Source organism: Nerophis ophidion, linkage group LG07 (assembly GCF_033978795.1).
Source record: "Nerophis ophidion isolate RoL-2023_Sa linkage group LG07, RoL_Noph_v1.0, whole genome shotgun sequence".
Classification (NCBI taxonomy): domain Eukaryota; kingdom Metazoa; phylum Chordata; class Actinopteri; order Syngnathiformes; family Syngnathidae; genus Nerophis; species Nerophis ophidion.
Window position 1 is genome coordinate 78,515,282 of NC_084617.1, and position 15,000 is coordinate 78,530,281.

The window sequence follows — 15,000 nt, forward strand, 5'->3', positions numbered from 1 at the left end:
CCCAGCAGCTCTGTCGCCTCCCAAAGATGTCACCACTGCTTGACTAACATTGTTACACCACAATTATGCTCATAAACTCTCTCATGCAAACACAAGACCACTAATGGTTTCAGTAGAAAGAAAAAATGAATGGGATTAACAAAAATGTTACCTAAAGATAATGCGAAATATTCTCTTCTTTTTCTTGCAATCCTTAATTCTTAATCGTTTGGATTCTTTTGATCTTAATGTGGGTATTCCAGACAGTTACGCTGTAATATTTCCTATCATGCTGCCTGGTTGTCAGAGTCCATGTGTGCTGTAACATCTACTTCTACATGTCGAGTGCCGGCTGCTTTTAACGTCGTTTATACTCGCTGGCCCTCTTTCCAACATGGACATTGACAAACTAAACTCAGGATTTCCCACACATTCATTTATTTGTGGCGGCCCGCCACGAAAAAATTACGGCCGCCACAAATTAAAACATTTTTTTAAATAAAATAAAATAAAATAAAAAAATAAACATATATATATATTTTTTGTTTACAGCTTTTGACCCGCTTGACCGCTCATAAAAGCAATAGGACTCTGTCTGTGAATGGAGCTTGTAGTTACATATTATATAAATATGTATATAAATATGTACATGAAGTGTTTGAATTATATTCCAACTCTGCGTTCTTCTTGGTTATCGCCACTGCCGCCACTAAACCCCCCTGGAAATGTGGAGACCTGCTATCTGCTTCCCAAAAAAGCAGGGAGTGGAGACGTGCCGTGGTGTGGTCCTTCACAAACAAGAAAGACTAAATTGCTGTGCCGAGGCAATGCACCAAACTGAGAGGCTCCAGAGTGTCCAAGTGTCGAGCAAAATGTCACCGAGAAGAATGCAAAAATTGTGTGGTGAACAATGAATTGTCAAAAAAGCATTTGTGGTTTTTAATAAATAAATGATCACTAAATCTCTCTTTGGGAGAAGGGGACTGGAAAAAAAGCTACACATGGAAGTTATCGGGTCGTCTATAAACACAGTAAATGAACACAAGGTCTCGGGGGTTAAGATAGACGCTCTACTGACTTGGAAACTACGTGTGAAAGCATCCGTCCATCCATTTTCTACCGCTTATTCCCTTTGGGGTTGCAAGGGTCTGGTGCCTATCTCAGCTACAATCGGGCGGAAGGCGGGGTACACCCTGGACAAGTCGATACCTCATCGCAGGGCCAACACAGATAGACAACATTCACAAACCAGGGACCATTTAGTGTTGCCAATCAACCTATCCCCAGGTGCATGTCTTTGAAGGTGGGAGGGGCCTATCCCCAGGTGCATGTCTTTGGAGGTGGGAGGGGCCTATCCCCAGGTGCATGTCTTTGGAGGTGGGAGGGGCCTATCCCCAGGTGCATGTCTTTGGAGGTGGGAGGGGCCTATCCCATGGTGCATGTCTTTGGAGGTGGGAGGGGCCTATCCCCAGGTGCATGTCTTTGGAGGTGGGAGGGGCCTATCCCAGGTGCATGTCCTTGGAGGTGGGAGGGGCCTATCCCCAGGTGCATGTCTTTGGAGGTGGGAGGGGCCTATCCCCAGGTGCATGTCTTTGGAGGTGGGAGGGGCCTATCCCCAGGTGCATGTGTTTGGAGGTGGGAGGGGCCTACCCCCAGGTGCATGTGTTTGGAGGTGGGAGGGGCCTATCCCCAGGTGCATGTCTTTGGAGGTGGGAGGGGCCTATCCCCAGGTGCATGTCTTTGGAGGTGGGAGGGGCCTATCCCCAGGTGCATGTCTTTGGAGGTGGGAGGGGCCTATCCCCAGGTGCATGTGTTTGGAGGTGGGAGGGGCCTATCCCCAGGTGCATGTCTTTGGAGGTGGGAGGGGCTAAGGGTGTCTCCATTTTATGGAAAATGCAGAAATTACTCAATCAAAATTCACTTAGAAGGATTTACGTCGCTCTTTCATTGCCGTATTCACACTGCCGTGCTGTAGTTTGGGGACACACCTACAGGGTCACTATTGAACCACTAATAAAAAAATTCCCTTTTCAATTCCTTGCAAATGATGTGCAAATGAATTTTGCTTTGAAGTTCCAAAGTGAGTCGCCTGAAGCATGTGTAAAATGTGTAAAAGCATTAAAAGACTGGGTATTGGCACAAATAAATCCTGTCATTTGCCGTTCATCACTGGACCAGAATGCAACTGCGTGGAACAAAGAGAAAATGACCACAACCCTCTCTGCTGGCTGCCTGTTATTTGTAGTATTTGCTTTATGCTTGTATTGTTTCTTTTTAAATCTTTTCTTGGGCTTGCTCCACCTTATTTAAGCAACTGACTTGTTTTCTACACCCTGGTCAGAGGTCTAAGAACATCTGACCAGAGTTTTTAGAGAGACCAAGGTCCAGCGACTAGACTGGACTGAAGACCAGAGGACACAGAGCTTTTGCAGTAGCAGGCTACAAACTCTGAATTTGGTGTTGATCTGAATCTTCAAGTTGCTTCATCTCTCAGACTTTGTCATCAAAACTGAAGCCTCAAAGTCCTAAAAACACTTTTCTGCACCTGTGTTTTCCACAAGCTGAGCTGGACATTTTTTTTTTTTTTTACTGGCACCTTTTTACTATTTGTATAAACATTACTCTTTTTATTTTTAGTGTGCTGTTTTTCATTGTTTTGTATTTTCTAGCTGTGTAGTAAGAGCCTCGTCTGTAATCATGATTTCTTTACCTTATTGTTTTAATTTGTACGCCACCTTCAGGCAATATTGACTCTTAAAATTGTGCAATTCAATGAAATAAGCATTGACCTTAATGAGCAACCTGAATTAACAATAAGTTGGGGTTCAATAACAAGTCACTGCCTCTCCATTAAAAGACCTTGCTGTACGTCATTGTTTCTTACAGAATGTGGTGTAAGTAGAGCTGACACCAGACAGATCAATAGTGCCCCAGTATCCATCTGCAGTGCCCCAGTAAATATTTCACCAATTAAAAAAAAAAAAAAATCACTTAGCATTGACTACAGTGCACATACTACTAAATATGGTAATTGGTTGCTACTGGATTCACTCCACATAAACAATGCACACATTAATATGGTCATTTATTGACGTGTAGCGACTTCATCTTACGCATAGAACTGAACTCGGGAGAGCGAGAGAGAGAGAGAGAGAGAAGCGATGAGAATCATTGCGTGAGGTAGGTAACGTTAGCCGACGACAACTTGTTCATTATATTACTTACATTTTGATTGGACTGCAACTGGAACCCCTAGATGGATATCAGGAAGTGATTCCCCCGCAGCGTGGAACGAGAGAGAGCTAAGTGAAGTCCTAGCTAGCTAGGCAACATAAGTTAATGCTAAGTTAGCCAACGTTATTCCTTGTATCAAGAAAACTAGAGATGGCCGATAACATCAGACTGCCGATATTACCGAACAAGAAATGCTCTAAAATGTAATATCGGAAATTATCGGTATCGGTTTCAAAATTATCGGTGTCGGTTTCAAAATTAAAATGTATGACTTTTTAAAAAGCCGCTGTGTAAACGGACGTAGGGAGAAGTACAGAGTGCCAATGAACCTTAAAGGCACTGCCGTTGCGTGCCGGCCCACTCACATAATATCTACGGCTTTTCACACACACAAGTGAATGCAATGCATACTTGGTCAACAGCCACACAGGTCACACTGAGGGTGGCCATATAAACAAAGCCAACACTGTGACAAATATGCGCCACACTGTGAACCCACACCAAACCAGAATGAAAAACACATTTCAGGAGAACATCCGCACTGTAACACAACATAAACACAACAGAACAAATAACTTGAACCCCTGGCAGCACAACCCCAGCCCCACAACCCCGCCCACCTCAACCTCCTCATGCTCTCCCAGGGAGAGCATGTCCCAAATTCCAAGCTGCTGTTTGGAGGCATGTTAAAAAAAAATGCTCTTTGTGACTTCAATAATAAAAATGGCAGTGCCATGTTGGCATTTTGTTCCATATCTCGAGTTGATTTAGTTTGTAAAACCTTGTTATATTGTTTTATGCATCCAACGGGGCATCATAACAAAATTAGGCATAATAATGTGTTCATTCCACCACTGTATATATCTGTATCAGTTGATAGCGGAATCGGTAATTAAGAGTTGGACAATATCGGAATATCGGATATCGGCAAAAAGGCCATTATCGGAGATCTCTAAAGAAAACCAAATTAATTTGCCGTAAGAGCTGTTGGGGGAATTTCCAGTGAGCATAAAACATAACGTTGGTTATGGTCTGCTGGTTCTGCTCATCGATGATGATTTTGAGTAAGCTAGTGTGAGTTGGCAGATACAGCCTATGGATGATTGTGTGAGTTGGCAGATACAGCCATGGATGATTGTGTGAGTTGGCAGATACAGCCTATGGATGATTGTGTGAGTTGGCAGATACAGCCTATGGATGATTGTGTGAGTTGGCAGATACAGCCATGGATGATTGTGTGAGTTGGCAGATACAGCCTATGGATGATTGTGTGAGTTGGCAGATACAGCCTATGGATGATTGTGTGAGTTGGCAGATACAGCCATGGATGATTGTGTGAGTTGGCAGATACAGCCTATGGATGATTGTGTGAGTTGGCAGATACAGCCTATGGATGATTGTGTGAGTTGGTAGATACAGCCTATGGATGATTGTGTGAGTTGGTAGATACAGCCTATGGATGATTGTGTGAGTTGGTAGATACAGCCTATGGATGATTGTGTGAGTTGGTAGATACAGCCTATGGATGATTGTGTGAGTTGGTAGATACAGCCTATGGATGATTGTGTGAGTTGGCAGATACAGCCATGGATGATTGTGTGAGTTGGTAGATAAAGCCTATGGATGATTGTGTGAGTTGGTAGATACAGCCTATGGATGATTGTGTGAGTTGGTAGATACAGCCTATGGATGATTGTGTGAGTTGGCAGATACAGCCTATGGATGATTGTGTGAGTTGGTAGATACAGCCTATGGATGATTGTGTGAGTTGGCAGATACAGCCATGGATGATTGTGTGAGTTGGTAGATAAAGCCTATGGATGATTGTGTGAGTTGGTAGATACAGCCTATGGATGATTGTGTGAGTTGGTAGATACAGCCTATGGATGATTGTGTGAGTTGGTAGATACAGCCTATGGATGATTGTGTGAGTTGGTAGATACAGCCTATGGATGATTGTGTGAGTTGGTAGATACAGCCTATGGATGATTGTGTGAGTTGGCAGATACAGCCTATGGATGATTGTGTGAGTTGGTAGATACAGCCTATGGATGATTGTGTGAGTTGGTAGATACAGCCTATGGATGATTGTGTGAGTTGGCAGATACAGCCTATGGATGATTGTGTGAGTTGGCAGATACAGCCTATGGATGATTGTGTGAGTTGGCAGATACAGCCTATGGATGATTGTGTGAGTTGGCAGATACAGCCTATGGATGATTGTGTGAGTTGGTAGATACAGCCTATGGAGGATTGTGTGAGTTGGCAGATACAGCCTATGGATGATTGTGTGAGTTGGCAGATACAGCCTATGGATGATTGTGTGAGTTGGCAGATACAGCCTATGGATGATTGTGTGAGTTGGTAGATACAGCCTATGGATGATTGTGTGAGTTGGTAGATACAGCCTATGGATGATTGTGTGAGTTGGTAGATACAGCCTATGGATGATTGTGTGAGTTGGTAGATACAGCCTATGGATGATTGTTTGAGTTGGTAGATACAGCCTATGGATGATTGTGTGAGTTGGTAGATACAGCCTATGGATGATTGTGTGAGTTGGTAGATACAGCCTATGGATGATTGTGTGAGTTGGTAGATACAGCCTATGGATGATTGTGTGAGTTGGTAGATACAGCCTATGGATGATTGTGTGAGTTGGTAGATACAGCCTATGGATGATTGTGTGAGTTGGCAGATACAGCCTATGGATGATTGTGTGAGTTGGTAGATACAGCCTATGGATGATTGTGTGAGTTGGCAGATACAGCCTATGGATGATTGTGTGAGTTGGTAGATACAGCCTATGGATGATTGTGTGAGTTTGTAGATACAGCCTATGGATGATTGTGTGAGTTGGTAGATACAGCCTATGGATGATTGTGTGAGTTTGTAGATACAGCCTATGGATGATTGTGTGAGTTGGTAGATACAGCCTATGGATGATTGTGTGAGTTGGTAGATACAGCCTATGGATGATTGTGTGAGTTGGTAGATACAGCCTATGGATGATTGTGTGAGTTGGTAGATACAGCCTATGGATGATTGTGTGAGTTGGTAGATACAGCCTATGGATGATTGTGTGAGTTTGTAGATACAGCCTATGGATGATTGTGTGAGTTGGTAGATACAGCCTATGGATGATTGTGTGAGTTGGTAGATACAGCCTATGGATGATTGTGTGAGTTGGTAGATACAGCCTATGGATGATTGTGTGAGTTGGTAGATACAGCCTATGGATGATTGTGTGAGTTGGTAGATACAGCCTATGGATGATTGTGTGAGTTGGTAGATACAGCCTATGGATGATTGTGTGAGTTGGTAGATACAGCCTATGGATGATTGTGTGAGTTGGTAGATACAGCCTATGGATGATTGTGTGAGTTGGTAGATACAGCCTATGGATGATTGTGTGAGTTGGTAGATACAGCCTATGGATGATTGTGTGAGTTGGTAGATACAGCCTATGGATGGTGCAGTGCTTCTCAAATTTTTTCCCTATCATCAAGTTCTGAGCCATTTTTTTTAGTCCTTAAAATTTATTTAACAGAAAAATAGGGTAGACTTGTAATCTTGTTTTGTCAGCAGAAAATGGCTACAGCTAAAGCATCTGGTTTTGTTGCCAGAAAAAATAGTAAAATGTATGTATTTGTCACCAGAAAGATGGCTAAAAATATCGTGTTTTGTTGAGCCAATGAGATATTTCCATGTGTGTCCTGACCAGGTGGAACAACAGAGTGCTGGAAGAGTTGAAGGAGAGATGAAAGTTGATGATGTCCCAATCATGTTTTCGTCATTTGATTTTGAATATTGATGGCAGAAATACAAAACCTCCCATTTGAGGAAAAAACAAAAAAACATTTTTTGGAAAACAAAAAACCTGTCAGCTTCTTACAGAATGCTTATTGGTCAAGTGACTTTTTTGTCACAAGGAAATGTAGTGCAGAACATTCCAGGTGGTTAATCAAAGATCTACACAACATCACAGGCTGATATGTTTGAATATTTTAAAGAACTATTCATGTGTTTTTATGATAAATGAGTGCTGAATGTGTTTTTTTTCCTCGCAGACGTTGCACGCTCCCATAAATCCGGTGTGCCCCAGTACAGTATTAGGTCTAGTGACGCCCCTGGCTGACACCCAATCCAGGAAGTCTCTGGCAGACCTCTGTCAGGTAAAACCTTGCTCCAATCACAGACTTGCTATTATCTTGCACACTTACAGTTTACATGCAGTATCCACATTTCAATTGAGTTTGCTTGGTCCCAGGCTGCGCTCATGTTGGCCTCGTGTGGTGTAAGATTTCAACTACCTCTGTTATGCGTCTCATTTACACTTGCAGTAAGCATTTTTTACTCCAGGGGACGATATTGGGATTGTAAAGACCAGATCACTGTCATGTTCACACTTCTGGTCAAAAGGTTTGAGATTCAACAACCAAATGTTGAAGGGGGTGTTGTTCAGTCAACAGTAAATGTTCCAAAAAATATTCACAGGTGTACATTACACTTTGACTAACCTTGAACCCTCCAATGCGATGGTCTCTTTTGAACTCTTTACCATTCTTGTACCATTTCAGAGTGGGTATTGGGTTGCCACTGGCCTGACAGCGAAACTTGACAGTTTTACTGGCAGGAACAGCATGAAGCTTTTTCTCCATTTTTTCTGGGTGAGCCCACTGTGGAGCCATCGCTATAATAAAGAACAAAGAGAAATAATAATAAAAACACACAGAGAAATAAAACAACAATCAAAATGCTAATTGGCTGCCTAATGAGTAAGGATTCAATATTAGATTGTGTTTTAAAATGTGCTGACTTTGAATTTCCGAGGCAGATGGACTGAAAGGCTCAGTCTGACAGACACACCCACACAAAGAGTGCAAACATGAGGATTTCATACAGCAGTAATAGTGACTAAGAAGGAATCAGACAACTTACGAAGCAGTTTTTGACTGCCTAACAGTTTAGACTCCTCTGAAGAAGATTCTTCGTCCTCATCATCGTCCTCAGACGAGGCCAGAGTATCGACTGTGAAAATAACACAAATTTGGTCAGTCATTTTCAATACGGTATTGGTTTGTACGGCTTGGAATTTGTGGTGGCAAACTAGCAATGTTACGATGTGATTTTATGACTCTCACTGCTTTGAGTTTTATGACAATACCTGTGACGTTGAAAAAGATGCTTTGGTTGCCAAAGGTTGAGCATGTGTACAGGCCAGAGTCTGCCAGCTCCACAGTCTCAATCTCCAGCTGGCCATTACGGATGCGTGTGTGTTCTCCGTCCAGGATGGCCACTTGGTCTTTAGTCCAGTTGACAGCATGAAGGGAGTCCTTCGTAGAACAGCTTAGGTCCAGGCGACCTCCAAGATAGAGGGTGAAGAGTTCTGCTGGTGTTTCTGTGGAGACTAAGAGGAACATTGGGATATAGTGAGAGCTGAAAAGAATCAGATAATACAAATAATCACAATAAAAAAGCAGCTCCAACTCTAATATTAAGACAAATCACAGAACGACAAAATGAAAACTATTGCTGACCTAACACACATAAAGGAGACTGTCTCTTTTTGAAAAATGTTCTCTAATATTATGACCAAGGGACACCAGGAAATACTTTTCTTGATTTCCCTCTGGCACAAAGCCTGCTGTGGCTCTTCCCCAAATTAAATTGCAACCTAAATGGGGCCCCATCATCTAACCAGCAAGAAGCTACTTGGGATTTGATTACAGGAATGAAGAGCGAGGAAGCGTCACAGAGCGGGACACCTGAGCTCCCCTGTTCTAAATGACTACATAACCCAGGAGGGAGGGAGTAACCCAATTATAATGACACACAGTCCGTCACAATGGTGTTGTTTGCGAAGCTACAAGGGTAAGAAGCATCTTTGGCCAACTTTCCACTTGCGAGAAGAGCACAAAGTGTACACTTTCCTACTTTATTTTGTAGTTTGCTATTATACAATGTTTGGATCACAGCATTTCTGAACCTATAAATGCATCACAGACCTAGCATTACAGCAAAGCCATGGAGAGGGAGCATATGCACATGAGTGAGCAAGTGAGGGCCTGCAGCAGCAGGTTCTAGCGCCAGTTGCTATGGTGACCCCACTTGGGCCTAGTAAAGGTATTTCCTGGAATGCATACGTCTGACAGGCCCTAATCCCAGCAGGAAAAGGGGCCAGGGGCTAGGATCAACTTTCTCCTCAGAAGCGCAAGCAAAGTGTCCAAAGCAGAAGAGTCCTTTACAGTGATTGGTTACAGTTATCCAATCGACATCCAACACAAGGAAACCTTGTTACTTAGTGTGTTTCTGTTCCTGCCCTCAAAATGGAGATACCACTGATAAAGCTGTGTCAACATCCCAGCCGTTAATCTAGCCGCATACATCATAAAAGCTGTAAAATCTGCTTGTTGTTTTATTGAAGACCACAGTCAAGACCATTTGTGCTTTTGTGACAACTGGGGTAAAATGTGACAGCAGCTATTTAACTGAAAAGGGTTGTGTGGAAGTGACATGATAAAACGCAAATTCCATTTCTACTCACACACTGAGCTAAGTGGCGACCGCTACATTTATTTTCAATATGAGGATGTTTGATCTTAGCTAAACCTCCTGGCGCTATGATTGGATTATGAAGGATTAAAGATCCTAGCCAACCATCTGCACACGTCTTCCTACTATTTGGAAAGACAATGATTGACATGATTTAAAATCAGCCTAATAGGAAAAATCCCAAAAAGGAATTTAGGTGTAGAAGTAAGCACTGATATGTTATCAACAAAGGCTACAAAAAAGCTTGATTTTGTGTAAATTCAGAAGGAATAGTTGGCGCCAGTCATCAGAACACGCTCGATAGGAAGCAATATGCTCGATAGGAAGCAATATGCTGCATGAATGACTTCTGGGATTTCCTGCTCCCACTGAAGTGATGGCTAAATGCAGCAACGTCTGTCCGGAGTGGTGCATTGAGGAAAAAACATGTTTCCGTACTTCAACTGCCACAAGCAACTGAAAGGATGGACAATGGGTCAAAGGGATTGATTAGAGACAAAAGTCAAGACAAGCAGAAAGCAAAAGAACAGAACAATGTCCATTAGCAAGCCCCCCAAATTCACCAAGAGGCCGTTTCTCCTGAAAGCACTCCAGTAGAGGACCTTTTCACTGCTGCTCAATTAGCATGGATTAACAACAAGGTCTATCACGGGGTTGTGCAAAGTAAACCTTCAAACTCATCCACTATCATTCAAATGAGCTTCACAACGTTTAGCACCACACCACAACTTTAATGCCCACTTCAGGACAAATAGGACAACCTACAAGAAACTTCTACAAAACACTTATTTTGCTATCAATACTAAGGCTATGTCCACACTAAGCCGGATATTAAACCAAGAATTATTTAACCTAAGCCCGTGTCGGCCACACTAAACCATCGTTTAAGGTTCCCCTCCTCGGACAAATTTTTACATGTTTAAGTGCGCCGTGTATTTCTTGAGTATCCGACTCTTAGCTTTGTATGGACTCATTGATCCTTTACAAAGTGAGTTTGGAGAGGAAGTGACGCCAGAAAGACCGCGCCCACACAGGAAGTGAGGCCAAAAAGACCACACCCACACAGGAAGTGAGGCCAGAAAGACCATGCCCCCACACAGGAAGTGACGTCAGAAAGAAGGCGCCACAGCCAGCTTCATAATAAAGCGGTTTCGTAAGTCGGAGCTAACCACTGGAAGTATGGAGGCGAGTCATCCAGACATGGCGTGTTTGTCCTTCTTCTACACGTACAGACGCTGGTGGGAATCTCACATGAATACTTTGAGAGAAAGCCATTGCAGCTATTTGGGATACAACACTTCTCAGACGCCAAGACAACTTTCCAATGTCCAGGTCAGCTGTGACTCTACTTAGTGAAAAACTTTGTCCATTTGTCCAAGGAGAGACAACGAGAATGCGGGCTCCCGTGGATGTGATAAAAAAGATAGCGTGTGCTTTGTATTACCTGGCCGTCGAGGGAGTACTACGGGACACATTGAATGCCTTAGGACTGGCAAAGCAGACTATGTCAGTTATTGTCCACCATGTATGTCCCGGACTCAACGTCTAGCTTTAAAGAGTTGTGGCTGACATGATTTCCACTTTGTCAACATCACTGCCAAAGTTAGTCAGGTAAAATACATTTTTGTAAAACATGCTGTGTGTTGTATACCTGTGGGAGGTAAACAAGTTTTTAGAAGCATCACAGATGCTAACTATTCAGAATTCATTTATACTTGTCAATAATCGGTCGATTAATGCTGCTATGAAATAAAGTTGGTAGCTGAAAGTGACTTTTACTAAGGATAAGCACGGTGGTGAGAAAATAGCATTCCCGATACATCAGTAAAGCTACATTCAAACTAGGTGAATCTGATTTTGCTCAAAGTCTGGCCCGATTGGCTCTGATCTCTGCTCAGTTGCCATGATTGCAATGGGTGGACCAGGGCAGGGCAGAGCAGGCTTGCAAGTACAGTCCGTCCCATGATTGCAATGGGTGGACCAGGGCAGGGCAGAGCAGGCTTGCAAGTACAGTCCGTCCCATGATTGCAATGGGTGGACCAGGGCAGGGCAGAGCAGGGTTGCAAGTACAGTCCGTCCCATGATTGCAATGGGTGGACCAGGGCAGGGCAGAGCAGGGTTGCAAGTACAGTCCGTCCCATGATTGCAATGGGTGGACCAGGGCAGGGCAGAGCAGGGTTGCAAGTACAGTCCGTCCCATGATTGCAATGGGTGGACCAGGGCAGGGCAGAGCAGGGTTGCAAGTACTGTCCGTCCCATGATTGCAATGGGTGGACCAGGGCAGGGCAGAGCAGGGTTGCAAGTACAGTCCGTCCCATGATTGCAATGGGTGGACCAGGGCAGGGCAGAGCAGGCTTGCAAGTATAGTCCGTCCCATGATTGCAATGGGTGGACCAGGGCAGGGCAGGGCAGAGCAGGGTTGCAAGTACAGTCCGTCCCATGATTGCAATGGGTGGACCAGGGCAGGGCAGAGCAGGGTTGCAAGTACAGTCCGTCCCATGATTGCAATGGGTGGACCAGGGCAGGGCAGAGCAGGGTTGCAAGTACAGTCCGTCCCTCGCTACATCATGCTTCCAATGCGGCTTCATTAACTTTTTATTTTAAAACACCTTCTACATACTTTTGGACAAAATAAAGTGTTAAATAATAATATCCATCCATCCATTTTCTACCGCTTATTCCCTTTGGGGTGGCGGGGGGTGCTGGTGCCTATCTCAGCTACAGTCGGGCGGAAGGCAGTGTACACCCTGGACAAGTCGCCACCTCATCGCAGTAAATAATAATATTTTCTATTAGTATTACTGGTCACTATGTTGTGGCAATGGACAAACATTCTCCAAGCACAACTTCTATTGGCAGCTTGAGGGTGATGCCCAACAAAGTCAACATAGCACTAATGCTAGCGATACTCTGTCTTCACCACCACAATCTCAACTTGACCCTTTTGGCGGAACAACTTTCTGATGGACTTCATCTTCAACTCTTGTCTCATCAATAACACACGTTTACATTGGTGAGCCTTGGACGCCAGCGATATCGAAAGACACAACAGCTGGAAGTAGCATTGGACATTCGGCGAGACACCTTCCGCTAATGGAGACTGCTATCAGCTATCAACCGCTGTCTGGCCAAAGCGGAGATGAAGCCTTTCAATGCACTTTATATTCCACATCAATAACACAGCTTTGACTTGGACGATGTGGAATGACAACGCATACACGGAATGCTTACATCAAAGCTAACTAATCTAGCTGCGACTGTCAAGTTGACCAAGTTTTTGCAGAACAACACACGCAGGTGGTTTCTAACTTTGAAGAATTACCCGGGATGTGATTGTGTTGTAGTGGCCGGGCGACGACCACAGCAATGAATCTTGGAGGATTCTCTGGCTCGGTTGGTAGAGTGGCCGTGCCAGCAACTTGAGGGTTCCAGGTTCAATCCCCGCTTCCGCCATCCTACTCACTGCCGTTGTGTCCTTGGGCAAGACACTTTACCCACCTGCTCCCAGTGCCACCCACACTGCTTTAAATGGAACTTAGATATTGGCTTTCACTATAAAAAGCACTTTGAGTCACTAGAGAAAAATGCTATATAAATATAATTCACTTCACTTATGGATTCAATATGGAATCTACAATAGAACAGATTCAAGGCTGCTATATTGGCTAAAAAAGTGTATAGGTGACTAAATGGGTGGTTTAGAGGGCTGTAATAAGGTGTTTTTTAAAAAGACTAGATTTAGAAGGTCGTAAATGTTTAGTTTTTTTTCAAACTTTGAAAAACATTTGATTTATTAAAAATATTCCTACTTAGTTGTGATGACAACTCTGTGTTGTGTCAAGACAAGTCTGAATAAGAAATATAGAGTATTTGTTTGTGTCTGTGGACGTTGTCATTCATCCATTTTATTGTAATCTCAGGGCATTCAATCAATGGCAACTGGGCGCCTTGATTTGTCTTGGAAGGCGTTTGGCCTCTCATACAAGTGGCTTTTACCAGTTCATGCTCATAGACTTCCATTCTTCAGATCTCCTCTTAGACTTAATTGATCCGATTGAGATGAAAACTTCTTAAAAGACGAACCAAATAAGTCCAGTTGCGATCGATCGATTTAATTACCAGATAATACAGTATTTTTATTTATACACAGGGTTAACAGGAAATAAAGTACCTAGATTCTAATCATATTGAAGTCAATAATTGCATAATTGCATATTGGACAATATCCTGTGTGTGTATTGGTATTACACAGTCAGATCATCACATTATTAACCACCAAATCAATATTTTCTAAAAACCACTGCACACTCTAAATGACACGTATGAAAGTAATTAGGGCAAAATACTGCAAAGAAAGAGTAAAAGATACAGAAAGTGAATAATTAGACCCAGCACACCTTTTGGGAACTGTGATGTAGAAAAGAGTCATTTCCTATGTGAGCAACACAACATGAAGTCCTCACACAAACAAAGAAGCATGCATAGTACGTGACCATTTCCATACAACTATTTGGTTTCACCGGTCAAGACAAAGGGAATGCAACCAAATGCTTCTGCTGTGATTGTTTGTAAACAGCTGAAGCCATCCGTCACCCAGCAGGGAAGTCAGGCAAGTTAAGTCTGCGGGGGAGCAGCAGGACAAGCATAGTTAGTACCTGACTATTTGGAGTTTTAAAAATGAAAGAAATTCAAATGCATTACCATTTGTCCATCTAAATAGAAATGTATCACCTTGGAAGATATTATATCCCACAAAATAATCTTTTTTACTGATTGTGTATAGTATGTGTTCTCTTTCTCGTTATATTTTTTAAAGTATAAGATAGTATTTTTGTTGTTTTCATTTCATGAATTATATATATATATTTATATATATATATACTGTATACACATACCCCGTTTCCATATGAGTTGGGAAATGGTGTTAGATGTAAATATAAACAGAATACAATGATTTGCAAATCCTTTTCAAGCCATATTCAGTTGAATATGCTACAAAGACAACATATTTAATGTTCAAACTCAAACTTTTTTTTTGTGCAAATAATCATTAACTTTAGAATTTTTCCATTTTCTATAAAACAAGCAAAAAATACAAATAAATGATAAATGGGTTGTACTTGTATAGCGCTTTTCTACCTTCAAGGTACTCCAAGCACTTTGACACTACTTCCACATTCACACACACATTCACACACACATTCACACATACACACACACACACACACATTC

At 42.7% G+C, this 15,000-nt stretch overlaps 1 protein-coding gene across 4 annotated transcripts in view; it reads right to left on the bottom strand.

The window, feature by feature from the left end:
* Positions 1 to 15,000, bottom strand: part of fgfr1a (fibroblast growth factor receptor 1a) — a 57,805-nt gene that overhangs the window by 21,844 nt on the left and 20,961 nt on the right. For all 4 annotated transcript variants that reach the window (XM_061907188.1, XM_061907187.1, XM_061907190.1 and 1 more), the window contains exons 3-5: positions 8,381 to 8,623; positions 8,155 to 8,244; positions 7,734 to 7,906 (exon numbers count right to left, since the gene is read on the bottom strand). In XM_061907188.1, the coding sequence (XP_061763172.1) occupies positions 7,734 to 7,906; positions 8,155 to 8,244; positions 8,381 to 8,623 (506 nt within the window). The remainder of the gene's footprint in view (positions 1 to 7,733; positions 7,907 to 8,154; positions 8,245 to 8,380; positions 8,624 to 15,000) is intronic.